Here is a 25,120-nt window from a genome sequence, read left to right as displayed (position 1 = left end):
GAACTCACTGTGCCAAAATATTGTACACAATCTGGTTAATAAAATTGTTAGAGATTCCTCTGCCCCAGTTAAGGTGCTAACGAGACCAAATGCAAAATGGATTTTATTGAACAGTCAATGTGAGGTAGAGAGAGACGGAATAAAAGAGAAAAAAGGGGGAGGGCAAGAGAGTGACAGGGACAGAGACCTCCCCTGGGTCAGGGCAAGTGTGACATTGTCCCCTGTGTGTGAGGCCTTCCCGGGGTGGGGGTTTTACACCTGAGCCAGTTTGGGTAGGGGGGGTGGTGTTCACCCCCACAGGAGGGATTACCCCACTGTTTCAGGTTGCAGTCCAAGATGTAACCAAATGTATGTTTTCCATCACCACCTTTAGAAACTGTTATAAACGGGTGGGGCAGTGTTCTTTATCTCTTCCATGACTCAGCCCTGATAACGCCCTCCAGGGGCTCTCTTCTGTGAATGGGCCATTAAATGTCCCTGCAGGACTGGTAAAATGACATCATCCCATTGTGGGATGCTCCGCCCAGGGGGAGGAGCCGAGCATTCCTACCTGGATATAAGCTGAGACTTACAGCACCAGGAGCGCCTTGCCTACTGGATTCCCAGAGGACAAGAGCTCCATCACCACTACTGGACCTTCAGAGGAAGACCAGACCCTTCTACAGGATCACTGCTTTGACAGAATCACAATCATCACTGCAACAGGACTGCAGCCACCATTTAATGGGACTACTCCCACCACCCTGACCAACAGGGTGGCAGGTTATATCCTGACTGTGTCAGTTTAAGGCAGTGTTTCTGTATCATTGCCTTGATCTTAATTTTCTTCTTAAACTGTAATTCTGGCTTACACTCTCCTCCTGGTTTGCCCTCAAACCTGTACAAAACTCAATGCATTAATCTCTTGTTTTCCTCCCAAAACAGAATTTCCCATCTCAAAACCACTGCCAGATGGAGAAGAAGGCTGCGAGGAAGAGGAAGATGTCTCAGGACCACCAGGTAGGTGAGGAGGAAGTCAGTGCCTCTTTCTCTCTCTCTCTGGCTCCATCTCCCAGCTCTGCATGGCCCGTAGCTGCAGGACAACCCCTCTGCCTTGGCCATCCTGCTGGGGATGCACTGGAGGTATCTCGTTCCCTTTCTCTCTGGCACGGAGGCAAAGCCCATCCACTCCTTGTCCTTCGTCCCCCAGACAGGAAGCTGAGGACGGAGACCAGAGAGGACAAATCTCCACAGCAGAACCTCGTGGAAGAAGCAGTTTTGAAGGACTCCATGGCACAGGAATCGAACAGGGAGGTAAAGCCCAAGAGATCCCACAGGATGAGGGCCACCAAACCCAGCCCAGGGTGCTCTGAGGAGGAAAGACCCACCCTGTGCCAGGAAGGTGGACAGAGCTTCAGCCAGGGATCGGAGCTGGTGGTCCAGGAGCAGCTTCATGATGGGGAGAAATCACACAAGTGCTTGGAGTGTGGGAAGAGCTTCAGGCAGAGCAGCACCCTGATCCGCCACCAGATGATCTACACTGGGGAATGGGCCTATGAGTGTGGGGAGTGTGGGAAGGGCTTCAGCTACAGCTCAGAACTCGTCAGGCACCAACGCATCCACACTGGGGAGAGGCCCTATGAGTGTCCCCAGTGTCAGAAGAGGTTTCAGACCAGCTCCAATCTCCTCCGGCATGAGCGGATTCACACAGATGAGAGGCCCTTCCGCTGCTCTGACTGCGGGAAGGGCTTCAACCGCAACTCCAATCTCATCAGACACCGGCGCATCCACACTGGGGAGAGGCCCTACAAGTGTCCCCAGGGTGGGAAGAGCTTCAGACAGAGCTCTCATTTGAGCAGACACCAACACAGTCACCAGTAAGGGAAGACATGCAAATGCTGCAACTGCAGGAAGAGCTTTGTGCACTGCTCCAACTTCATCCCCCATGGGAGAACCATGTTCGTAAGGGCCCTGGTGATATGTGTTCACTGTGATCCATGCTGGGAAGACACCTGCTTGTTTTCCTGCCCCTGCCAATGACATGATGTGACACTGAAGAACATGAGGGTCTGGCCAGGGCTGTGTCATTACATTCACTCTGACCTCAGGTCATTGCCAGGGGCAGGAAAGGAACTCTCTCTCTCTATCTCTCCCTGAGGAGAAGGGTGTCCTTCCCAGGCAGGAGAAAATTATGGCTGGGAAGATACCGTTGTGTTGTAGTTTTCCCTTTTTAAAAACCCTTCTGTTGTCAATATTGTTTCTGTTCCTGTTTGTTCTTTATCTCGTTGCGGTTCCCAATAAATTGCTCTTATCCCAGCCCAGGATCTTTGCCTTTTGTGCTTTCCATGGGAGGTGGGAGGGCAGCGAGCAGCAGCGTGGTTTTAGCGGGAGCAGGAAATTGAGGAATCCCATTCCTAAACCCTGGCCCATGGAAACCAAACATCCCAGCTGGTTCCAGCCCTGGTGGCCATGGCAACAGCCTTGGGAGCAGGTCCCTGGCTGGGGCTGTGGGAACCTCTTCCCTCTGGTGCCCAGGGACAGGACTGGAGGGAACAGCTGCAGCTGAGTCGGGGCAGGCTCAGCTTGGATCTCAGGAAAAGGTTTTTGCCCAGAGGCTGCTGGGGCACTGCCCAGGCTCCCCAGGGAAGGCTCCCAGCTCCAGGGCTCTCTGAGCTCCAGCAGCGTTTGGCCAGCGCTGCCAGGCTCAGGCTGGCATTGTTGGGGTGTCCTGTGCAGGGCCAGCAGTTGGACTCCAGGATCCTGATGGGTCCCTCCCAGCTCAGCCAATTCTGTGGATCTGGGATCCCATGACCCATAGCAACAGGGTCCTGGTGATGGTTGCCTGCTAAGGATCAGATTTGTCACAGGCTCTCAGAAGGATTCCATGGGGACATTCCAAGAGTCTCCAGGCTGTTCAAGTGCTGGAATGTCACAGGCAGAGACAGGGGCTCCATGGACACCTCCCAGGGGTTTCTGGGGATGATAAAGAGCCCTGTGGTCAGAGGCAGTCACAGCCATTCCATGGTGACATCCCAGGGCACCTTGGGCTGCAAAGGCACCGATCTGTCACAGGCACTCACGAGGGCTTCACGGTGACATCCCCGGAGTCCCCAGGCTGCCAAAGAGCCGGGATGTCCCAGACACTCACAGGTGTTCCTGTCATGGGCACAGTGGGAGCTTCAGGCAAAAACTTTATTTCTTTATTGGAGAAACTGCTGCTGAGTAATGAGATGGAGAATTGACACCCAACAGCCACCTGGATGGATCCTCAAACCCCTGCACGGCCCCTAGACTTCCAAAATTTATTTTAGTACAGGAGAGTGGGAGTAGCTGGATCCAATCCCAGCCCCAGACTTTGTCAAAGGTGGAAAAGATTGGACAGGTTAGAATTGAACCTTAATGTAATTTGTCCCCCAGGATTATCGATGGAATTCTAGATAAATTTACATAAATATAGCTCTGATTGATTCTGATCATGATTTGACAGAATGGTTTGTTTGCAGCACAGATTAAATTTTAAAAAAAAAAAGTTATTTACTCCACAGTATAGGAGCTATAACAATTATTAGAATATAGTGCTCTAGGAAGCAATTTTGATGTCAACAGAGCCTTGCTGGAGTTGTTGGAGCCCATTGCAGGCAGAGCCTCCTGCTCCAGCAGGAACTGCCTTTCCTGTGCCAGGAGCAGGGCAGGTCCCGCTGCAGGAAAAGCCCCAGGCCAGCCCCAGCACAGGGAAGGGCTCGGGCACAAGGGCAGAGTGCCGTGCTGGGAGCTGTGCCAGGCAGAGCCTGAGGCACCAAAGGCACCTTGGCAGCAGCAGCTGCTTGCAGGCCATGGCCAGAAGCCTCCCTTGGCAGCCCGGCCTGGTGGCCAGCACTGCAGAGCTGCTGCCTCAGGGCTCATTTCTGCCTGGGCTCTGAAAAGCCACTTCTGCTCCAGGAGCCTGCCTTGGAAGCCATTGGCCCCAGCACCTTGGGGACAAGAGATGAATGACAAAACTCTTCATGCCAGCAGAGACAAGGCAGGGCAGAGGAAAGGGGAGAGCCAGGCCCAGAGCACAGGGCTGCCATGGTGATGGCTGTGAGGTCACTGCCCCTGCAGCAGCCTGGCTGCCCTCAGCAGACATTCTGGCCACAAGCGTTGTGAGGGCACCCAGCACATCAGAGAACCCCCATGACAGCAATTCTGTCCTTGGGGATGAGGTTGTTTCACTGGGTCAGGCTGCACAAAGCTCCTACTCTTGGACAATTCCTGTGATTCCTGTGATGGGGAATCCAGTTCTCTGGAAAAACAGTTGCAGTTTTGTGCCACTGTCATCATTGTAAAATATTTCTCCTTCTAACAAATGTAAATCCACCCTCATTCAGTTGAGAGATATTGACTCTTGTTCTTTTACTGCAAGATGTGGGACAAAATAATGATGATCACTATTTTTTCTATTTTCACAGACCTTGGAAAGTAACCAAAAATCTCCCAAGATGGGGTTTGGGTGCCTCATCGCATAACCAGCAGGTAGAAGGTGGTGGCTCTGGGCTCAGTGGTGTGGAGAATGAGGACAGAACAGGAGCAGCCCGAGAGGGATTGAAGGGTGGTTTCAGAGAGGCTGGAGTTTTTCTTCTTTGTATAAAACATCCAGAGAAAGAAATAATGGCACCAAGGGTTTGAAGGTCCCCCGCCCCAGGAAGCAGGCATTCTCCCCAAACAGAGCATCAAGTGAGGAGCGTGATTTAAAGAGGATTCTGCTCCTCCACCCTGTGGGATGTGCCCCTGGAAGCCCAGGAAATGACACTCCACCCCACCTGGTCACATAAGGAGTGGCCACAGAACATTTTTCCTTTTCTGTAACCTCATTGGTTCAAATTCTACTGCAAAGTCCCCGCCATAGATTTTTCCATTGGTGGTCCTCCTCGATCCACTCCTTTGCAGTGCCCTGCTCCTTCTGCTATTGGACCCCGACCCTAAATTCCACCCCTACCCTGTCATATAAAACCCATGACAAGCCACCACTCCCTCTCCCCCTTCATTTCTTGCCTTGGTACCTGGCACAAAAAAGGATCCTGGGCTTTGCTAAACCAAGACACATCCTGTTGCCTTCCTTTCCCTGTTGGTCATCGATGCCTGCGTGAGGTCTGAGACTCCGGGGTCTGGGGGAGTCGTTTTGCTGCTTACTGCAGTGGAACACAACACAAGGGCAGCTGGGGAGGCCCAGACTGGACAGCGGGAGAAAGGAATTTCCTCCCCCAGGGCAGGGCTGTGGTGCAGAAGGAGCCTGGAGCAGCCCAAGGCTTTGTGTGGGCAGGCAGAGGCAGGCAGGAGGCAGAGCTGTCAGCAAAGGAAGGGGCCAGCCAGGTGGGGCAGCCGGGGGATGACGACAGCCTGCAGGGACAGAGGCGCAGGGCAGGGACACTGTAGGACAGCCTGGGCTGCACAGGGCACAGGGATGGGCAGCAGCTGCAAGGCCCTGACAGAGCCAACTTGGGCAGCACTTTGGCCATGGCTGCTGGCCCTGGGCCTGAGCCAGGAGCAGGAGACAAGTGACCCTGGCAAGCCTGGGGCCTCATTGCCTCCTTGTCCCTGCTCAGCAGCCTGGCGGGGGCTGCCCCATGGTGCTGCCCTTGGCATTGCACATCCCCACATGCCAGTGCCCATCCCGGGAAGAGCCCTGAGCAAGGAGGGAGGGACAGGATGTGCCTGGCCAGGGGCTGGGGCTCAGGCCTTGGCCCTTTGCATTCCTGAAACACATCCAGGTTTGCTCAGCACCAGAGACACCTTTGCCTTGTTTGTCCCCAGCTGTCATCAGTTCATCACTGCCTCCAGTGTTCTGCTCTACCTGGAACCTGGAGACATTCACATGAGTTATGTCCCTCACTGGGACCCATTTAAAGTTAAATAAAGTTTGGACTTTGAATCTGATTTTGAGTTCTTGAGAACGTTTTTGAGCACACTCTGAGGGATAGAGTCTGATGCAAAGAGCACCAAAGCCCCAGAGGGTCATTAAAGTCCTTGTGCTGTGTCTGTGCTGCTGAGCTGGGCCGGGCTCCTGGCCCAGAGGCAGCTCCTGGCAAGGGCAGCGCTGCAGAGAGACAGCTCTGGCCAGGAGCAGCTCCTGTGCACAGCCCAGCAGGGCTGGGGCACTGCCAGGGCAGCTCAGGGACACCAGCAGGGCACAGCCAGAGCTGACAGGGGCTCAGCACTGGCAGGGGCTGGGGGATGTCCCAGAGGGGGCTGTGTCACAGCGGCACCTCTGTGGCTGTGTCCTAGAGGCACAGAGCAGCTGTGATGTCAGCAAGGGGCTGTGTGACAGCACAGAGTGGGCTGTGTGAGGTCACAGATTGTGCTATGACATCACAGATTTTGTTGTGTGAGGTCACTGAGCAGCTACAGCATCATAGAGTAGACTGTGTGACATCACAGAGCAGGCTGTGACATCATGGCATGGCTGTATGACATTATAGAGGAGACTGAGGTCAAAGTGTGTGCTGTGACATTACAGAGTGGCAGCATGACATAACAGAGAGGGTTTTGTGACATCACTGAGGGGGTTGTGACATCACAGAGCTGTCTGTGACATCATGGAGTAGGGTATGAGGCCATAGAGCAGATCTGGATGTAACAGCTGGTGGCTCTGTGACATCAGAGAGTGGCTTGTGACATCACTAGGTGGCTGTGTAATGTCATAGAGAAGACTGTGACATCACAGAACAGACTGTGACATCACAAAGCAACTTTCTGACATCACAGAGTCTTCTGGGACATCACAATGCAGCTGCATGACATTCCAGGGTGACATCCCAGAATTGGCTCTGTGACAAAACAAGGGTGCTGTATGACATCCCAGAGTGGGATGTGACATCACAGGTGGCTGTGTTACATCATAGGGTGCTCTGTGATATCACAGGATGCTGTATGAGATCACAGGTGGCTGTGTGTCATCCAAGGGGCTGTGTGACATCACAGGGTGGCTGCTTGTCCCTGCTCAGCAGCCTGGCGGGGCTGCCCCATGGTGCTGCCCTTGGCATTGCACATCCCCACATGCCAGTGTCCATCCCGGGAAGAGCCCTGAGCAAGGAGGGAGGGACAGGATGTGCCTGGCCAGGGGCTGGGGCTCAGGCCTTGGCCCTTTGCATTCCTGAAACACATCCAGGTTTGCTCAGCACCAGAGACACCTTTGCCTTGTTTGTCCCCAGCTGTCATCACTGCCTCCAGTGTTCGGCTCTGACTGGAACCTGGGGACACTTTCTCAGTCGTGTCCCTTAGTGGGACCCATTAAAACTTCAAGAAACTTTGGAGTTTCAATTTAACTTTGAGTTCTGGAGAAGTCTTTGGAAGGCTCTCTCAGGGACTGAGTCTGATGTAAACAACACCCAAGTCCCAAGAGGGTCATTAAAGTCTTTGTTCTGTGTCTGTGCTGCTGAGCTTTAAAGGAACAGCTCTTCCCAGGACCAGCTCCTCTCCCAGCCCAGCAGGGCTGAGGGCTCTGCCTGCAGGCACTGAGGGGACAGGAGCCAGGCAGAGACAGGCTGAGGAAGTCATTGAGCTGAAACTTCACTTGGGGAAAGATCTTCACAGCCCTCCACATGGTGAGTCAGTGGATGCAGGGCAATGTCCCCTGTGCTCCTGGAGGGATCTCCTGAAGCCAGCATACCCCACAGCCTGGGGAATGTGCCAGGAGGACTCTCCCAATTTCTCTGTGGCAGGGGAGCAGGAGGAGGAGGATGTGCTACAGAGCAGGGCTGCCCTGGGCACCATCAGAGGGACAGGGCAGGACAGCTCCTGCTGCCAGGGACGGCTGCAGGGGGTGAAGCTGGGGCTGCAGCCAGGGCTGCCAGGGCTGTCCTGCAGAGCAGGGCCTGCAGCCCTCAGGGCTCTTGGCCAGCCCAGGGGATGTGCCACCTGCCAGGGGCAGCTCTCAGCCTGCCTGGAAGCTCCCCATGGACACTGCAGGGGAGAAGTTGGAGGTGGCAGGAGCAACCCCCATCAGGGCAGATTCCTCCTGCTGTGGAGATGGTGCTGCATGGCCAGGGCTGCTCTCAGCTTTCTCCTAAAGGGAAGGGGCTGTCAGCTTTGGCTGTGTCACTGAGACTCCTGCACTGTCAGCCTGGGCATGAGCAGATGTGCCTCAGATCTCCCTCAGAAATTGCCTCCTCAGCCTCCTCTCCCTACAGACAGCAGCAGCAGCACCTTGGCTTGCAGCATCTCTGTTTGTCTGCCCTGTCCTTAGGGCCCTGCTGCCAGGGAGATGCCCCTGGGCCGTGCCCTGTGCTGGGAGGGGTCTGCAGGGCAGAGCTGAGCCCCCAGGGCTGGGCTGGGCTCTGGCAGCACTGGCAGGGACAAGGCTTGGGTAGCGAGAAACAGCTCCGAATAGGCACAACTGCAGGCAGCAGACAGCCAGACCAGCCCTTGGTATACCTTCCTGTCCAGCTGCACAGGGAAAGGGAGAAGTGTTTAGAGAAATTTACTTTGAAACTGAAACTTTCAAAAAGTCCACTTTATTTTTTAAGCATGATTTACATTTGATCAACCTGAAATAGTTGGAGATGAAATTATCAAAGGGCACCTGTGTGGTTCTACCTGGTCTGACTGTCCTGACTACACAGGGAGCCCTGTTTTCCCTGTGGGCACCCAGCGGTCAGTCTGACAGCAGTGCTGAAGATGAGGCAGTAACTCAGCAGCACACACCCAAACGAAAAAAAATATTTAGGAAAATTCCCTCATAGGAACAGAAGTAATTTTGAGGGGATTCCAAGTAAAATACATAGGATTGACTCCGAGAAGTTGGTCCCAATTTGTCAATGTCTTCTTTCAAAAGTCCATGATTACCAGAATGAAGAAATGTCAAATCTGTCAGTGCCATTTCCTTCCCAGACAGGTGCCAATCCTCTATAAATATCCATATTCCAAGGCGGCAAATGTCCAACAGCAGCTCCATCAGCCACTTCCTCCTGCTGGCACTGGCAGACACGCAGCAGCTGCAGCTCCTGCACTTCTGCCTCTTGCTGGGCATCTCCCTGCCTGCCCTCCTGGGCAACGGCCTCATCATCAGCGCCGTAGCCTGCGGCCACCACCTGCACACGCCCATGTTCTTCTTCCTGCTCAACCTGACCCTCAGCGACCTGGGCTCCATCTGCACCACTGTCCCCAAAGCCATGCACAACTCCCTCTGGGACACCAGGAACATCTCCTACACAGGATGTGCTGGACAGCTATTTCTGTTTGTATTTTTCATTTCAGCAGAGGTTTCCCTCCTTACCATCATGTGCTACGACCGCTATGTGTCCATCTGCAAACCCCTGCACTACGGGACCCTCCTGGGCAGCAGAGCTTGTGCCCACATGGCAGCAGCTGCCTGGGCCAGTGCCTTTCTCACTGCTCTCATGCACACAGCCAATACATTTTCCCTGCCCCTGTGCCATGGCAATGTCCTGGGCCAGTTCTTCTGTGAAATACCCCAAATCCTCAAGCTCTCTTGCTCACAATCTTACCTCAGGGAAGTTTGGTTTTTTTGTGTTTTCCATCTCTTTCGTTTTTGGTTGTTTTGTGTTCATAGTTTTCTCCTATGTGCAGATCTTCAGGGCCGTGCCGAGGATCCCCTCTGAGCAGGGCCGGCACAAAGCCTTTTCCACCTGCCTCCCTCACCTGGCTGTGGTCTCCCTGTTCATCAGCACTGCCATATTTGCTCATCTGAAGCCCCCCTCAATCTCCTCCCCATCTGTGGATCTGGCCCTGTCAGTTCTGTACTCGCTGGTGCCTCCAGCCCTGAACCCCCTCATCTACAGCCTGAGGAACCAGGAGCTCAAGGCTGCTCTGAGGAAAATGATGACTGTATCTTTTCAGAAACATTAAACTTTTCTTCTCCAGAACCTTCAGAATGTAACTCTTTACAATCTTGGCCTTTTTTCCCTATTTGTCCATTTTGTCACTGGGACCTTTTCTTATTATTTTTCTGGTGTTAAAATGTTTTTTATAAAATACTGTAGTACTACTCGGAGCATTTCTACATGAACTTCTACTTCTCTTTTGTAACACAAAGACTTTCAGGAGGCTTGTTCCCTCTGCATTTAAATAAAATCAAGTGGCTGTCCTGACCTGTGTGTCCAAGGCATTTCCTCAGCCCTTCTCTGGCTCTGTAGGGGCAGTGCCTCTGAGATGAGGTGGAGGGAAGGGGCTCCCAGCACAGCAGCACGGCCAGGGACAATGGCCCTGCCTCTTTCCACATCTGCTCCTCCCAGCTCCACACTCCCCTTCCCAGCCCTGCTGTGGGTGCCAGGCCGGACTGCTCTGGCAGCTTGGTCACTGTCCTGCTGTGTGTCCGTGCTGTGCCCTCAGGCAGGGACAGGCCATGGGCACTGCTGGAACACAGCTGGGCTCCAGCACAGCAGCTCCACCAGCACAGGGCATCTCCTGAGCACAGGGCAGGGAATGCCCTGGCACAGCAAAGCCCAGTGCCCGGGGCAGAGGGGGAGTGTGCAGGGGGGACACGCAGCAGTGTCCTGGCACAGCCAGAGCTCCTGGCATGGACCTGAGGGAGCAGCAAAGAAGGGCCTGGGCTGTGTCTTTGTTCTGGAGACAGCCTGGGAAGGTGCCCCAGGGCAATTCTCCCACACCAGCCCCTGCAACCACCATTGCCAGCACTGGCTTCTCCCCCACCTGCAGGAGGTTGTTTGTCCCTGCATGGGGGGACACCAAGTGACCAGGCCAGCAGGCCATGTTTGCTCTGTACTGAGGAGATTTCAGCAGTGCATCATGCATGTATGGGGAGATGAACCTAAGTGAGCACAATTCCAGGGGCACAAACAATGCCTTGAGGCCTCTTCACTCTGAGAGTTAAGTCCTCTGCAAAACCACCTAAATTCTTTGCTGGGATGTGCTGAGGATTGCATGGAGACAAACATCCAGGGGAGTGAAGCTCCAGAGAAAGTGCTCAGGTGTCCTGGGGTGACTTTGTGATGACGAGTTATATCCCCACACAGCTGTTTAGCCCAGAAATAAGTACTGCACTTTTAAGACTGATTCCAAGAGCAAAGGAAGTCACAGCATGCAGTTTGTGTGTGCAGAAGCTTTATTTTCACTGCCCCACAATTCTTTCTCTGTCTGTGCCTGTTGTTCTGCAGCATGGACAGCAAGCAGGAGAGAGTTGTCCTTTGCTTTTAGTTTGTTTATTTTTTCTAGCTGAGGCAGAGAAGTTCCCCAGACTGGGGCTTTTCCTTTCCTTGGAACTGTTCAGCCCTGCTCTGTACCACGAACCTAGAAGAACACTGGGAGCTCATGCCTGTGGCCCACCAGGGCCTGGGACACGGTGTTCCAGCACTGGAAGGACTGATGGAGACTGAGGGAGCCAAGTCACAGCCCAAGGAAGGACTCTAGGAACCACAGAAGGCCTTTCTGAATTTGCCATCTCTTCAGAACAGCAAGAGGTTTCATTGTTTACTATTTTTTTCCCATGTTTCTGAGTACTTTGCTTGTTAAATAAACTGTTTTTTTCCACTTTTCTGGAAGGAGATTTTTGCCTCCTGAACTGGTGAGGGGAGGGGCAGGTTGAATTTGCTTTCCAGAAGGACCCTTTGGAGGTTTCCTCCTTAAATTTGACCTAAATTAGGGCATCAGGGTAGCCAAGGACTGCACAGAGACTCCATTGGAGTGGGGATCTGTGGGAAGAAATCACAGCTGCCTCCCTTGTGAACCACCCCAAGGACCTGGACAGGGCTGTGCTGTGTTCTGGGCACTGAGCTGGAACTGAGGGATGTGCAAAAGGCCTTTGGTGACAGAGCTATTGAGAAGGCTGGGCAGTGTCATTGTGAGACCTCTCTTAAACCCTTGGAAAGGCAGAGCCATCCCAGAGGGTCCTGGGCACTTGGGAAGGGCAGACGTGGAAACAGTCTGCAAACAGGGCAGGGAGGAGGACTGGGAGAGTCACAGCCTGGTCAGGCTCAGGAAGGAACGGGATGTGGCTAATCCTCCTGCAGCCATTCCAGGCACTGGCAGGACATGGCTGGGACTGCAGATCCCCCATGGCAGGGAGAAGAAATGTCTGGGCACACAACATCCATGTGGGATGTTTTGTGCCCAGATTTCAGCCAGGCCTGTGACAGGGTCTGCTGTGCTCTCCTCAGAGCTGTGCTCTCCTCTCAGACTGGAGAGAGCTGGCCTGAAGGGGTGGAACATGGGGTGGGTGGGAATTTGGCTGAACAATGAGGGTCAAATGTCATCTGTGGTACAGAGTCCTCTTGGCAGCCACACCCTGGTGACATCCCTCAGTGACCAGCCCTTCACCACTGCTGGGGAACGTTTCTGCTATCTCTACAATGGGAAGAAATTAACTTTTAATTCCTTTGTGGATGTTGCCAAGTCTGTGACCAAACTCATCTAGTAAATAGTGACTGCAAAACATAACTGGACAAGATGACTGAGTTAGGTAAATTTATCTTGCCATCAGATGCCAAGCAAGCCACAAGAAAAGGCAGGGAAAACTTATGCATCAGAAGAAAGGCAATTCAATAGGGAAAAACCCAAACTCAAACAAAAAAACCCCCAAACCCAATCAAGAAAACCAAAGCAAGACCCACCCACAACAACACAAAACCCCACAAACAAACCAACCACAAAAAGAAAAGGCCACAAACAGAAGAAAAGCAAATCCACAGGAAATCTCTTATCAGCAGAAAATATTTAACCACCTTGTCACAGGAGAAGACTCTGTATGTGTAGGTGCTGTTTTGAAAGAAAAATGTCTTAAAAAAGAAATTATAGAAATTAATCCCCTACCCACCTTGTCCCCCCGTTTCTCTCAGTTGATTGCTGAACATGGTGTGTCATGGAGTGGGACATCCCTTGGGTCAGTCCAGCCCAGCTGTCCCATCCCTGTTTCCCCAGGAACACTTGCCCACCCCAAGCCCATACGTTGGGGGATTGCAGACACACTTCATGCGAGGTGAGCACTGTGACAAGGACAGGGGAACAGAACAACATTTACTCTTATCAAGAACAGTAGAACAGAACAGCACAGCCTTGGAGAAATGGATAAAGGATGTAGCTGAGGCAAACAGAAATCACACAAAATGCAAGCAAGATGCCAGCTCAGCTCTGCAAGGCTGACAAAGCAGAAGTTATACAGAACAATAATATTGCCCTTACTCAAAAGTGGGGGTTGAGGAACAGCCACCTAAAAAGGACACCAGATGTTGAAGACAGACCCCAAAGAGCCATATAAGGATTTGTGATAAGGGGAGTAACTATGTCAAATAAATTCAAAGAAAGTGGGGATAGCTAATGAACACATAATCAGTGTGTGTGATAAAAACTCTGTTCATTTGATGCTAAGTAGGCTTGAATGGAGGAAGGATGGCCCAAGTGACCACCATGCTGCAATAAAGAATACCTGCTTTCAAATATTCAAAACTGTGTTCAAAAGTTTCTGTCCTGTGGATTTCATTATCAGTGGTGTCCTTGACTCCATTATGCCCCACAGTTTCACGATGGCCCCTTGGTTTCATCAGGCCCTGCTGTATAACAATGGACCCTTGGTTCCATTGGGTTCCATACTGTCAAAATGTCCTTCTTGGTTCTGCACTGCCACAATGCTGTCCTTGGTTCCATGAGGCCTTGGTGTGTCACAACAGCCCCTTGATTCCATGAACTGCCATAGTGTCACCCTGGTCTCTTGGATCTCCAGTATCAAAATGGGCAATTGGTCACAAGCAGCCCTGCTGTGTCACCATGAATATTTGGTTCCATGGGGCCCTAGAGTGTCACAATGGCCCCTTGGTTCCACAAGGCCTCGCTGTATAAAAATGGCCCCTCATTTCCATGAGGTTTTTTACTGTCAACAATGGTTTCCTTGGTTCCATAGTGTGAAAATGGCTGCTTGGTTCCATAAGGTTCCTCAGTGTCCCAGTGGTCTCCTTGGTTCCACGAGGCTCTGCAGTGTCACAATGTCCCATCGTTTCCAGGAGCTTCTGTCCTATCAACCATGTCCTTTGTTCCAATGAGGCTGCACAGTGTCACAATGGCCCCTTGGTTCCATGAGGTTCCATAGCATCACCAGGGTCTCCTTGAATTTGCAGTATCTCTACGGACCATTGGTTCTGTGTGGCCCTGCTGTGGTTCCTTGGTTCCATGAAGCCCCACTGCACAACAATGGAATCTTGGTCCTGTGAGGTTCTTATTGTCACCATGGTCCCCTTGGTTCTGGACTGTAACAATGAACCCTTGGTTCCACCAGGTTCTATGATGTCACTATGGTCTCCTTGGTTCCACGAGGCCTTGCTTTGTCACAATGGATCCATGGTTCCATGAGCTTCCATAGTGTCACCATGGTCTCCTCAGATCCACATTGTCACAATGGACAATTGTCTCCATGGGCCCCTGCTGTGTTACAATAAACCCTTAGTGCCAGGAGGTTCTCTAGTGTCACCATGGTCTCCCTGGTTCAATGACACCTTGCAGTGTCACAATGGCTGCTTGGTTCCATGAATTTCCATAGTGTCAGCAATGGCCTCCTTGTTTCTGCAGTGTCATAATGGACCCTCGGTTTCTCGAGGTTCCTAAATGTCACTGGCCTCCTTGGTTCCATGTGGCCCTCCTGTGTCACCACAGCCCCTTGGTTCCATGAGTTTCTGTACTGTCAACAATGGTTCCTTTGTTCCAATGAGGCCCTGCTGTGTCACAGTGGACCCTGGGTTTCATGAAGTTCTTCAGTGTCACAATGGCCCCTTGGATCCATGAGGTTCCATAGTGTCACCATGGCCTCCTTGGATCTACATTGTCATAATGCACAATTTGTTCCGTGAGGTCCCACTATGTCACAGTGGCCCCTTGTTTCCATGAGGCCCCACTTTGTCACAATGGATCCCTGGTTCCATAGGTTTTATTCTGTAACAATGGACTCCTTGGTTCTGTGAGTTACCCTGCTTTTTACAGAAGTTTCTTTGGTTCCAACAAGGCCTGGCTGTGCCTCAATGCACCCTGGGTTCCATGAGGATCTGCAGTATCATAAAGGCTCCTTGGTTCCACAGGGCTCTGCTGTGTCACCATGGATCCTCTGTTCCATGAGGTTCCATGGTGTCACCATGGTCTCCTTGAATGGGCAGTGTCACAATGGACCACTGGTTCCATGAGCCCTCGCTGTGTCACAAGGGTCTCCTTGGCTGCACGAGGAACCAAAAACCTTTGCATAAACATTGAGCAACACCTGCTTAACACACCTGGGAACATCTGTTTGCATTCAAAAGAGGGGTTAAAGGTGAGAATGGCACCAGCAACTTCCATCTGCAGCAGAGATCCAGGGAAAGGACAGGGACAGGCAATTCAGCTGAAAAACTCTGAGAATTCTGCTTCCAGAGATCATTTCTGGTCACACTGTCCCTTGTAGAAAGGTGACACCATTCCAGGCAGCCTGGACTGAGCAGGTGGTTCCTGAGTGGGGTTTGTTGTTCAGGAAATCGGCTCAGGCTTTCCTACTCCTTCCTTACAAGCAGGAAAACAACTGGGCCTGCATGCAGGCAGAGCCCTGAGGAGAGCAGGTGGGACACGGTGCAATGGGCTGGGATGTGGAGCTGCAGAGCCCAGGGGACAAGGTTCTGCTGCAGGGCACAGGGATGTCAGTCCCAGGTGGGCCATGGCAGACATGGTGAGGCTGGGGGTGAGGAGCAGGTTGTCCAAACAGGGTCAGCCTGCAAGGGGCTCATTCTTCTCCATTCCCAGATCTCCTAATGAGACATTCAGCATCAAGATCACTTCTATCACCTCTTCTCTGCAATGAAAAAAAACCAAAAAACAAACCCACACATGAGATTAAAAAACCAAAAATCATGAGGTGCACTTTGAAATCTCCCTCCTTAACAGAACTCCAAACTGACTCCAAGCTGCTTCACAAGCCCTGGAGACTTGAAGACAATTGAAGGGAGACAAAGAGCTCCTGAGGGCTTTCTGTTTTAATCAGCCCCACGGTGGATTTGGGGCTGAGTCCAGGAGCCTCAGGCACTGAGAGAAGGATGAAGAAGCTGCTCAAGGAGTCAGAAGCAAAACTCCAAGTGCCTTGGAGCATGGCTGGGCCCCAGTGAGGGCAGGGAGTGCCAAAGGCTCCCCAGGGACTGCTGAGAGCAGATCCTTGAGGCCAGGAGTGCAGGGAGCCCAAGGCTCTGGGCAGGGAACTGCAATGCTGAGCAAGGCCTGGGCTGGCTGGGGGAAGCAGAAAGGCCAAGCCCTGAGCCCAGCCTGGGCCAGCAGGGCCTGTCCCTCACGGGTGGCTCGGGGCTCTCTGTGGGTCGGGGGGATGTGAGGGGCAGCAAGGACAAATGCCATAAACCCGTGTGACACTCCAGATTCTCAGGGAATCGAGGGCAAGTGTGACACACCGGGGCCTTGTGGAAACAAGGCCATTGTGAGCCTGCAGGGCTGTGACACCCCAGAACACTCAAATGCTGGGGAAAACCAAAGGCTCCTTTACTCAAGCTTGGTGAACAGGAGAAATACCAACCAGATATTCTCAAGAGGTCAAAATGACACAAAATCTTACTGTCAAAGTACAAAAAATCAAGCAACTTTGGTAAAGGGTTTAATACAACATCCAATTCAACATGAAACACAGCAGTAACTTCATTAACTTAGCCCATTTAATATGGAAACCAAATAACCATAAAGATGTTAAATTATCCAAAAATACTCCAGGTAAAGAGGATAAGCAGAAGAAGAAATGGGGAAAGACTGAAAGACAAATGATCTACTGAAAGACACACATTCAACTACCAACTGCTTGGGTTCCAGTGTGGGTGAGACACAAACCCCAGGAGAAGGAGGGTCCAGACCATGGGCTGAGCTCATGCTCTGTTTTTTAAACCCTAAGCCCTTCATGCAGCCATTGTGACACTGGAGAAGCAAGGAGACCATTGCTGACAGCACAGAACCTCCTGGAACCAAGGGGCCATGGTGACACTGAGGTGCCCCATGGAATCAAGGAGACCATTGTGACATGTGGGGCCCCATGGAACCAAGGGGACATGGCACAAGTCTGGCTGGTTTGGCCTCCTGGGGACCACCTGACAGGCCCAGTTGACCTTGGCATGTCGAGGGCTGCTGCTCATCTGCCCCTGGAGCACTGGGGCTCTGTGCTTTCCTTCCTGCGGGAAAGAGCTGTCCTTCTCCTCCAGGTGTCCATGGCCAAAACTGGGTTTCCTCCTCCAAATGTTTGTCTATCCAAGAATTGTTCCCAGATGAAATCTGCCAGGACAGACAGATCTGGCTGGCTTGGCCACCTGGGGGACACCTCTCATCTGCCTTTGGGAGCATGTGCTTTTCTTTCCTATGTGAAAAAAAAGCACCTTTTGCATCCATGCATTCAGAGCCAAAGTTGGGAATCCACGTCCAGAATTCTCTATATCCAACAATTTCTCCCAGACAAAAACTGCCAGGAGAGAAAAGTCTGGCGGGCCTTGGGCTCTTGGGGGCTGCCTCTCACCTGTTTTTGAAACACCAGGGCACAGTGCTTTCTTTCCAATGGAAAGGAACCATCATGATTGTCAACATGTCTGTAGTCAAAATTAAGATTCCTCCTCCCAAAATCAGTATGTCCAAGGATCCCTCTGTAAAAGCAGCTGCCAGGATAAACATGTCTGTCTTGCTTGAGCTCCTGGGAGCCACCTCTCATTTGCCTTTGAAACACTTGGCCTCTGTGCTTTCCTTCCTATGGAAAAAACCATTCTGCTTATCAGTGCAGAAATGGCAGAAATTAGGATTCTATCTCTGAAATCCCTATATCCAAGGCTTGCTTTCAGACAAAAGCTACCAGAATGGAGAGGTCTGGCTGACCTTGCCCTCTGATAGTTGCCTTTCAACTGCCCTTGGAACTCTTGCTTTCCTGCCTATGGAAAAGATCTGTGTTTCTTCTTCTGTCATCCATGTCTAAAATTGTTATTCCGCCTCTAAAATTCTGTATATCTAAGATTGCTCCCAGACAAAATCTGCCAGTACCATCTAATCTGGCTGCCCTTTGCCTCTGGTGACTGCTCCTCATTGGCCCCTGCAACACTGGGGCTTGGTTGTTTCCTTCCTATGGAGACCACTGTGACACTGTGAGGACCACGTGGAACCATGGAGACCATGGTGGCACTTCTGGATCTTCATGGAACCAAGGGGCCATTGTGACACTGCAGGGTACCATGGATTCAAGGGATCATTGTGACACTGTGTGGCCTCGTGGCACCAAGGACATCACTGTGGCACTGCTGGGCCACACGGTCCCAAGGGGCCAGTGTGAAGCAGCAGGGCTTTGTGGAACCAAGAGGCCATTGCTGCACTGCAGGGCCTCGTGGAGCCAAAGGGCTGTTGTGATCCTGCAGGGCACTATGGATCCATGGAGACCATTGTAGAATTGCAAGGCCCCATGAAATCATGGAGACCACTGTGATACCTTGGGGCCCCACAGAACCAGAGGGCCACTGTGACCCTGCAGGGCCTCATGGAATGAGGGGAACACGGAGCAGGCCTGGTTGATTCTGCCACCTGAGAGGCACCTGACTGGTGCAGCTGATCTTGGCATGTTGAGGGCTGCCTGTCATCAGCATGGATGCCTCCTATAAAGCACTGGGGTTCCATGCTTTCCTTCCTATGGAAAATAATCTTCCCTTCTCTTCTCCCTTTTCAGGTGTCCATGGCTGAAATTTCCCTATATGCAAGGGCTACGCGCAGACAAAAGCTGCCAGGACAAAGAGCTCTGGCTGGCCTTGGCCTCTGGTGATGACATCTCATCTGTCCCTGAAACACTGGGGTGCTGTTCCTTCCTTATGATGGAAAAGAACTGTCCTTCTTGTCCGGGGACCATGGCAAAAATTGGAACTTGGCCTCCCATAATTCCATTTATCCGAGGATTGCTCCCAGATAAAAGCGGCCATTACAGACAGGTCTGGCTGGCCTTGGCCTCTGGCGGTTTTCTTAGAGTATGAGCAGAATGTTTTCATTTGCAAACACCTTGGAGAGGTGACCAGAGACCTCTCAAAGTGGAGTTTGGAGGCCTCAAGCACATGTGCACAATACAGGAACAAAGGAGCTCTGTTCTCAGTGAGGTGGAGACTGAGGAGAGCAGAGGAGAGCCCTGGGAGAGACTGAAGGGTGGTTTCAGAGATGGTGGATCCTTTTGGCATAGTAGAGAAAAGCCTGAAAAAGGAAAAATTAATTCCAGGTGCAGCTGAGGAGGCCCAGACTGGACACAATGTAAAAAGGAATTTCCCTGCCAGGGCAGGGCTGTGGTGCAACACGTCCCCAGGAGGAGCCTGGAATAGTCCAAAGCTTTGTGTAGGCAGGCAGAGGCAGGCAGGAGGCAGAGCTGTCAGCAAAGGAAAGGGCCGGCCAGGTGGGGACAAATTATAGGAAGGTTTCATTCAACCTTTATCATTTTTTACATACAAAATCTTGAAAGTCTGGGACTGGGATTGGATACATCTGCTCCAAAGGTCCTCTCACAAGAAGGAGTTTAGAAAGCTTGGAGGTCCTTGCAGGTGTTTGGGATCTGTGGGAGCCGTTGGAGGTCCAATTTACTGCACAATTAACAGAAGATGACTGCCCTACCTCTGACAGATGGCAAATACAATACATACACTATCTTTCAATCCAGAACAACAGGATTTCAAATTAAGAGAATGTAACTTAATATTGCTCAAATGTAACACTAATGAAGTTAAACTTTGCTTAGTCTTATCAACCCTGAATTTGCATTAAATTAAACATCACAGAATCAAAAATGTATATCCTTAAAAGTTATACATACAACAAAATTTAACTTATTCTGATGCTATTAATATAAATAAGGCACTGAAAAGTTGAACAATCTGTGATTGAAATAACAGCATGATGGATTTACTGGAGGGATTAAAACGATGCAATAAGTGTGCCATGTTTTTATGTAATTTAGTTTTGAGATAAGCCCATAGCAGCCACAAATTTTATGCAAGCATGAATTTGCTAAGACCTTTTAATTGCAGTTTTCGTGAAAGAAACAGCAATGTGGAATTTGGCAAACTGCCCAGCAAATCAGCAGCTTCTTGAAATTGTATTTAGTGTAATTCCAAATGGTCAATTTACCAGCATTTCTGTTAAAGAACCTCCGGCCAGTGCCGTGGTGGGGGGGCCTGGCAGAGCCGCGCCGGGAGCTCGGGGGAACCGTGCCGGGAGTAGCCGAGCCACGCACCCCAAAGCGCCCGCGGTTCCCCCTCCTGCCCCAGAGCCTGTGAATGTGCCTCCGTGCCAGAGGGAAGGGGCAGGAGATCCCCCAGTGCATCCCCAGCAGGACGGCGTTGGCAGTGGGGTTGTCCTGCAGCCAGGGGCCATGCTGGGCTGGGAGATGGAGCAGGAGAGAGGGGGAAAGGGGCACTGACTTCCTCCTCACCTGCCTGAGTGTCTCTGGGCATCCTCCTCTTCCTTGCAGTCTCCTCCTCCATTGGACCAAGATTTGGGAATGGGAAATCCTGGTTTGGGGAAAAACCAGGGATGAGCACAGTGTGTCTGAAAGGCCCCTGCCCAAGTCCATCTCTAGAAGTCACGTGGTAAAAACCTTCAAAAAGCAAAAGTGAATCAAAAAAAGCCACCACGAGTGTCCCATTTCCAGTCTCATCCCTCTGAGGTTCTGGTGATCCCCTCTCTCATGGCTGCCAAGGATCCCATAGCTCCTGGGGATCCACTCTCTCCAGGGTCCTGCTTAGGGATGCTGGGGGGTTTTGGGGTCCCAGGGTCCCTCTCTCCAGCCTCCCCCCAGTCCAGGCACTTGGGGCTCCCTCCTCTCCCCACCGCCCTGTCCTGGTTTAGGGCAAATTTGGGAGAAAACCTCCAAAAGGGGTTTCCTCTAGAAAGCAAATTCAAGCAGCCTGTCCCCCAATCAGTTTGGGAAAAGATTTCCTTGGAGAAAAGTGGAAAAACTTGTTTATTTAACAGACAAAGCATTCATGAGCACAGCAAATGACGAATATTAAACAATAAAACCTCTGGCTGCTCCAAAAGAGATGACAAACTCAGAAAGTCCCTCCGTGGGCTGTAGCTCTGCTCACTCAGTCTCTTATCAGTCTCCTATCAGTTTCTCCAGCACTGGAAATGCCGTGGACCAGGCTCGGGCCAATGGGCCACAGGTGGAGCTGCCAGGGCTCTTCTGGATGTTGAGAGCAGGTTTAAACAGCTCTAAAGTAAAAGAAAAACCACAGTCCAGGGCACTTATCTGCCTCAGAGAGCTAAAAACTAACTAAAACCAAAGGAGAGCCCTGTCCTGCAATCTGTCTGTCCAGCAGCTGGAATATGGAGGAGTGCAGTTTCTAAAAAAACCTGCTCACTTCCTGCCTCCCATTCGGTCTCAGAACCAGCCTTAAAGGTGCAGAACTCATTTCTGGGCTAAACAGATGAAGAGGGTATGAGCATGATCCCAGGTCCAGCCCTTCTGGGGGTTTGGGGGTGTCTCTGTCCCTCTGACCCCGATGATGTTTGGACAGGGTCACATCAGGGCTGAGAGGGACAGAGACCCCCGAGCATCCCCTGGGCTGAGAGGGACAGAGACTGCCCTGAGCACCCCCTGGCACAGGGTGAGGGGGAGGGAGACCCCCCAGGCATTCCCTGGAGTGAGAATGATGGAAACCACCTGGTGAATGGCCTGGGGTGACAGGGACAGGAACAGCCCCCACAAGCCCCTCCCAAGCATCACCCAGGGTAAGAGGCAAGAACAGAGCCCCCTCGAGCATCCTCTGGGCACTGGACAAAATAAACTTGGCAGAAATCAAACTTAACTCTGCATAAATCACTTTGATGAATATTTGATTTTCCCACAAGTCACATGTGATGAAAATGCAGACAAATCCCAAATATTAATAAATTGAAAATAGAAGCAATTCTGTGGCAATTCCAAGTTCCATCGGTTCCTGCACAGCTCCAGCTCTGCTGCTGGCAGGTTCCCATAAAAAAAAGTGGAAATTTGGCCCAATACAGATTATTAAAAGGAAGAGAAAGCACTGTGGGGCTTTGTCAAGGGTGACAGGGATGAAGAGAATAATGATTCTCACATTTGGCAAAGCCTCTAAGCCTGTGAATTTGGCATTTATTCAGGAATTTAGCTCCTTGAGCTGGGCTTCTTGTGGGACTTTTAGCAGCCTTGTGTTCCTCACCTTGGGGTCAATGAACCTTGTCAGCCTCTCTGGTATCATTTGCTCCCTTTCCTCCAGTGTTTTTAAGAAACTTTTCAAGGAAGGACAACAAAAGATTTTCTTTCCACTGGCCACCCAGCCACCAACAGCCTTTTTCCTCATCAGTTCTCCCAAATGTCACTCAGATGAAGCTGCGTCCAAGTTTCCAAGGGTTCCTCCAGAAAGAACCACAACCTCTTCAGAGGAGGGAACCATGCTGTTGTCAAAGGCACTTGGGGAAAGACAACAGTGCCTAAACTCACTGTGCCAAAATAATGTTGCAATCTGGTTAAGAAATTTGTCAGAGAGATGCTTCTGCCCCAATTAAGGTGCTAATGAGACGAAATCCAAAGTGGATTTTATTGAACAGTAAATGTGAGGTAAAGAGAAATGGAAAAAAGAGAAAAAGAAAGAAGAGCGGGTACGTCAAGGGAGTGACAGGGACAGAGACCTCCCCTGGGTCAGGGCAAGTGTGACATTGTCTCCTGTGTGCGTGGCCTTCCCAGGGTGGGGGTTTTACACCTGAGCCAGTTTGGGTAAGGGGGGTGGTGTTCACCCCCCCAGCAGGGATTACCCCACTGTTTCAGGCTGCAGTGTAAGATGTAACCAAATGCATGTTTTCCATCACCATCTTCATAAATTGTTATAAACAGGTGGGGCAGTGTTCTTTATCTCTTCCATGACTCAGCCCTGATAACGCCCTCCAGGGGCTATCTTCTGTGAATGGGCCATTGAGTGTCCCTGCAGGACTGGTAAAATGACATCATCCCATTGTGGGATGCTCCGCCCAGGGGGAGGAGCCAAGCATTCCTACCTGGATATAAGCTGAGGCTTCTGACACCAGGAGCACCTTGGCTACTGGATTCCCAGAGGACAAGAGCTCCATCACCACCACTGGACCTTCAGAGGAAGACCAGACCCTTCTCCAGGATCACTGCTTTGACAGAATCACGATCATCACTGCAACAGGACTGCAGCCACCATTTAATGGGACTGCTATCAGCACCCTGACCAACAGGATGCCAGGTTATATCCTGACTCTGCCAGTTTAAGGCAGTGTTTCTGTATCATTGTCTTGATCTTAATTTTCTTCTTAAATTGTAATTCTGGCTTAAAATCTCCCCCTGGTTTGACCTCAAACCTGTACGAAACTCAATGCACTCATCTCTTGTTTTCCTCCCAAAACAGAATTTTACATCCCAAACCCACTGCCAGATGGAGGAGAAGGCTTCAAGGAAGAGGAAGATGCCCCGAGACACTCAGGCAGGTGAGGAGGAAGTCAGGGCGTCTTTCCTTATCTCTCCTGCTCCATCTCCCTGCCCAGCACAGCCCAAGGCTGCAGGACAACCCCACTGCCAATGCCATCCTGCCAGGGATGCACTGGGAGGATTTCCTTCCCCTCCCCTCTGGCATGGAGGCAAATCCCATCCTCTCCTTGCCCTGCCTTCCTCAGACAAGCTGAGAATAGAGACCAGGGAGGACAAATCCCCATGGCAGAACCTCATGGAAGAGGCAGATTTGAGCGGCTCCATGGCACAGGAATCTAACAAGGAGGAAAATTCCCTGAGATCCCGCAGGAGGAGGGGCTTCAAACCCAGCCCAGTGTGCTCTGAGGAGGAAAGATCCACCCTGTGCCAGGAAGGTGGACAGAGCTTCAGCCAGGGCTTGGAGATGGTGGTCCATGAGCAGCTTCCTGATGGGGAGAAGCCCTACAAGTGCTTGGAGTGTGGGAAGAGCTTCAGGCAGAGCAGCACCCTGATCCGCCACCAGATGATCCACACTGGGGAATGGGCCTACGAGTGTGGGGAGTGTGGGAAGGGCTTCAGCTGCAGCTCAAAACTTGTCAGGCATCAACGCATCCACACTGGGGAGAGGCCCTACGAGTGTCCTGAGTGCCAGAAGAGGTTTCACACCAGCTCGAATCTCCTCTGCCACCAGCGGATTCACACAGATGAGAGGCCCTTCCACTGTTCTGACTGTGGGAAGAGCTTCAAGTACAACTCCTACCTCATGAAGCACCAGCGCATCCACACTGGGGAGAAGCCCTACCAGTGTCCCCAGTGTGGGAAGAGGTTTCACATGAGCTCCAATCTCCTCCAGCACCAGCGGATTCACACAGATGAGAGGCCCTTCCGCTGCTCTGACTGCGGGAAGGGCTTCAACTGCAACTCCCACCTTGTCACCCACCGGCGTATCCACACTGGGGAGAGGCCCTACGAGTGTCCCCAGGGTGGGAAGAGCTTCAGACAGAGCTCTCATTTGAGCAGACACCAACACAGTCACCAGTAAGGGAAGACATGCAAATGCTGCAACTGCAGGAAGAGCTTTGGGCACTGCTCCAACTTCATCCCCCACGGGAGAACCACGTTTGGAAGAGCCCTGGTGATACGTGTTCACTGTGATCCATGCTGGGAAGACACCTGTTCGTTTTCCTGCCCCTGCCAATGACATGATGTGAGCCTGAAGAACATGAGGGTCTGGCCAGGGCTGTGTCATTACATTCACTCTGACCTCAGGTCATTGCCAGGGGCAGGAAAGGGACTCTCTCTCTATCTCCTCCTGAGGAGAAGGGTGTCCTTTCCAGGCAGGAGGAAATTATGGCTGGGAAGATACAGTCAGTTGTCTTGTAGGTTTCCCTTTTTTATAACCCTTCTGTTGTCAATATTGTTTCTCTTACTGTTTGTTCTTTATCTCGTTGCTGTTCCAAATAAATTGTTCTTATCCCAGCCCAGGATCTTTGCCTTTTGTGCTTTCCATGGGAGGTGGGAGGGCAGCGAGCGGCAGCGTGGTTGTAGCAGGAGCAGGACATTGGGGAATCCCATTCCTAAACCCCAGCCTGTGGAAACCAAGCATCCCAGCTGGTCCCAGCCCTGCTGGCCATGGCAACAGCCTTGGGAGCGGGTCCCTGGCTGGGGCTGTGGGAACCTCTTCCCTCTGGTGCCCAGGGACAGCACTGGAGGGAACGGCTGCAGCTGAGTCGGGGCAGGCTCAGCTTG

General features: G+C 51.7%; 1 protein-coding gene and 1 pseudogene across 1 annotated transcript in view; both read left to right on the top strand.

Annotated features, from left to right (window-relative positions):
- The first annotated feature begins 951 nt into the window (after positions 1–951).
- LOC135306203 (zinc finger protein 850-like) overlaps positions 952–25,120 on the top strand; it is a 375,138-nt gene continuing 350,969 nt past the window's right edge. Inside the window, 4 exon segments of the mRNA XM_064429797.1 lie at positions 952–1,003; positions 1,190–1,293; positions 1,414–1,783; positions 23,917–24,354. Of these exon segments, the coding sequence (XP_064285867.1) occupies positions 952–1,003; positions 1,190–1,293; positions 1,414–1,783; positions 23,917–24,354 (964 nt within the window).
- On the top strand, positions 8,889–10,060 carry LOC135305641 (olfactory receptor 14J1-like; annotated as a pseudogene).

Source organism: Passer domesticus, chromosome 8 (assembly GCF_036417665.1).
Source record: "Passer domesticus isolate bPasDom1 chromosome 8, bPasDom1.hap1, whole genome shotgun sequence".
Lineage (NCBI taxonomy): Eukaryota > Metazoa > Chordata > Aves > Passeriformes > Passeridae > Passer > Passer domesticus.
The sequence above is the reverse complement of the archived record's forward strand: the minus strand, read 5'-3'. Positions and strand labels throughout refer to the sequence as shown.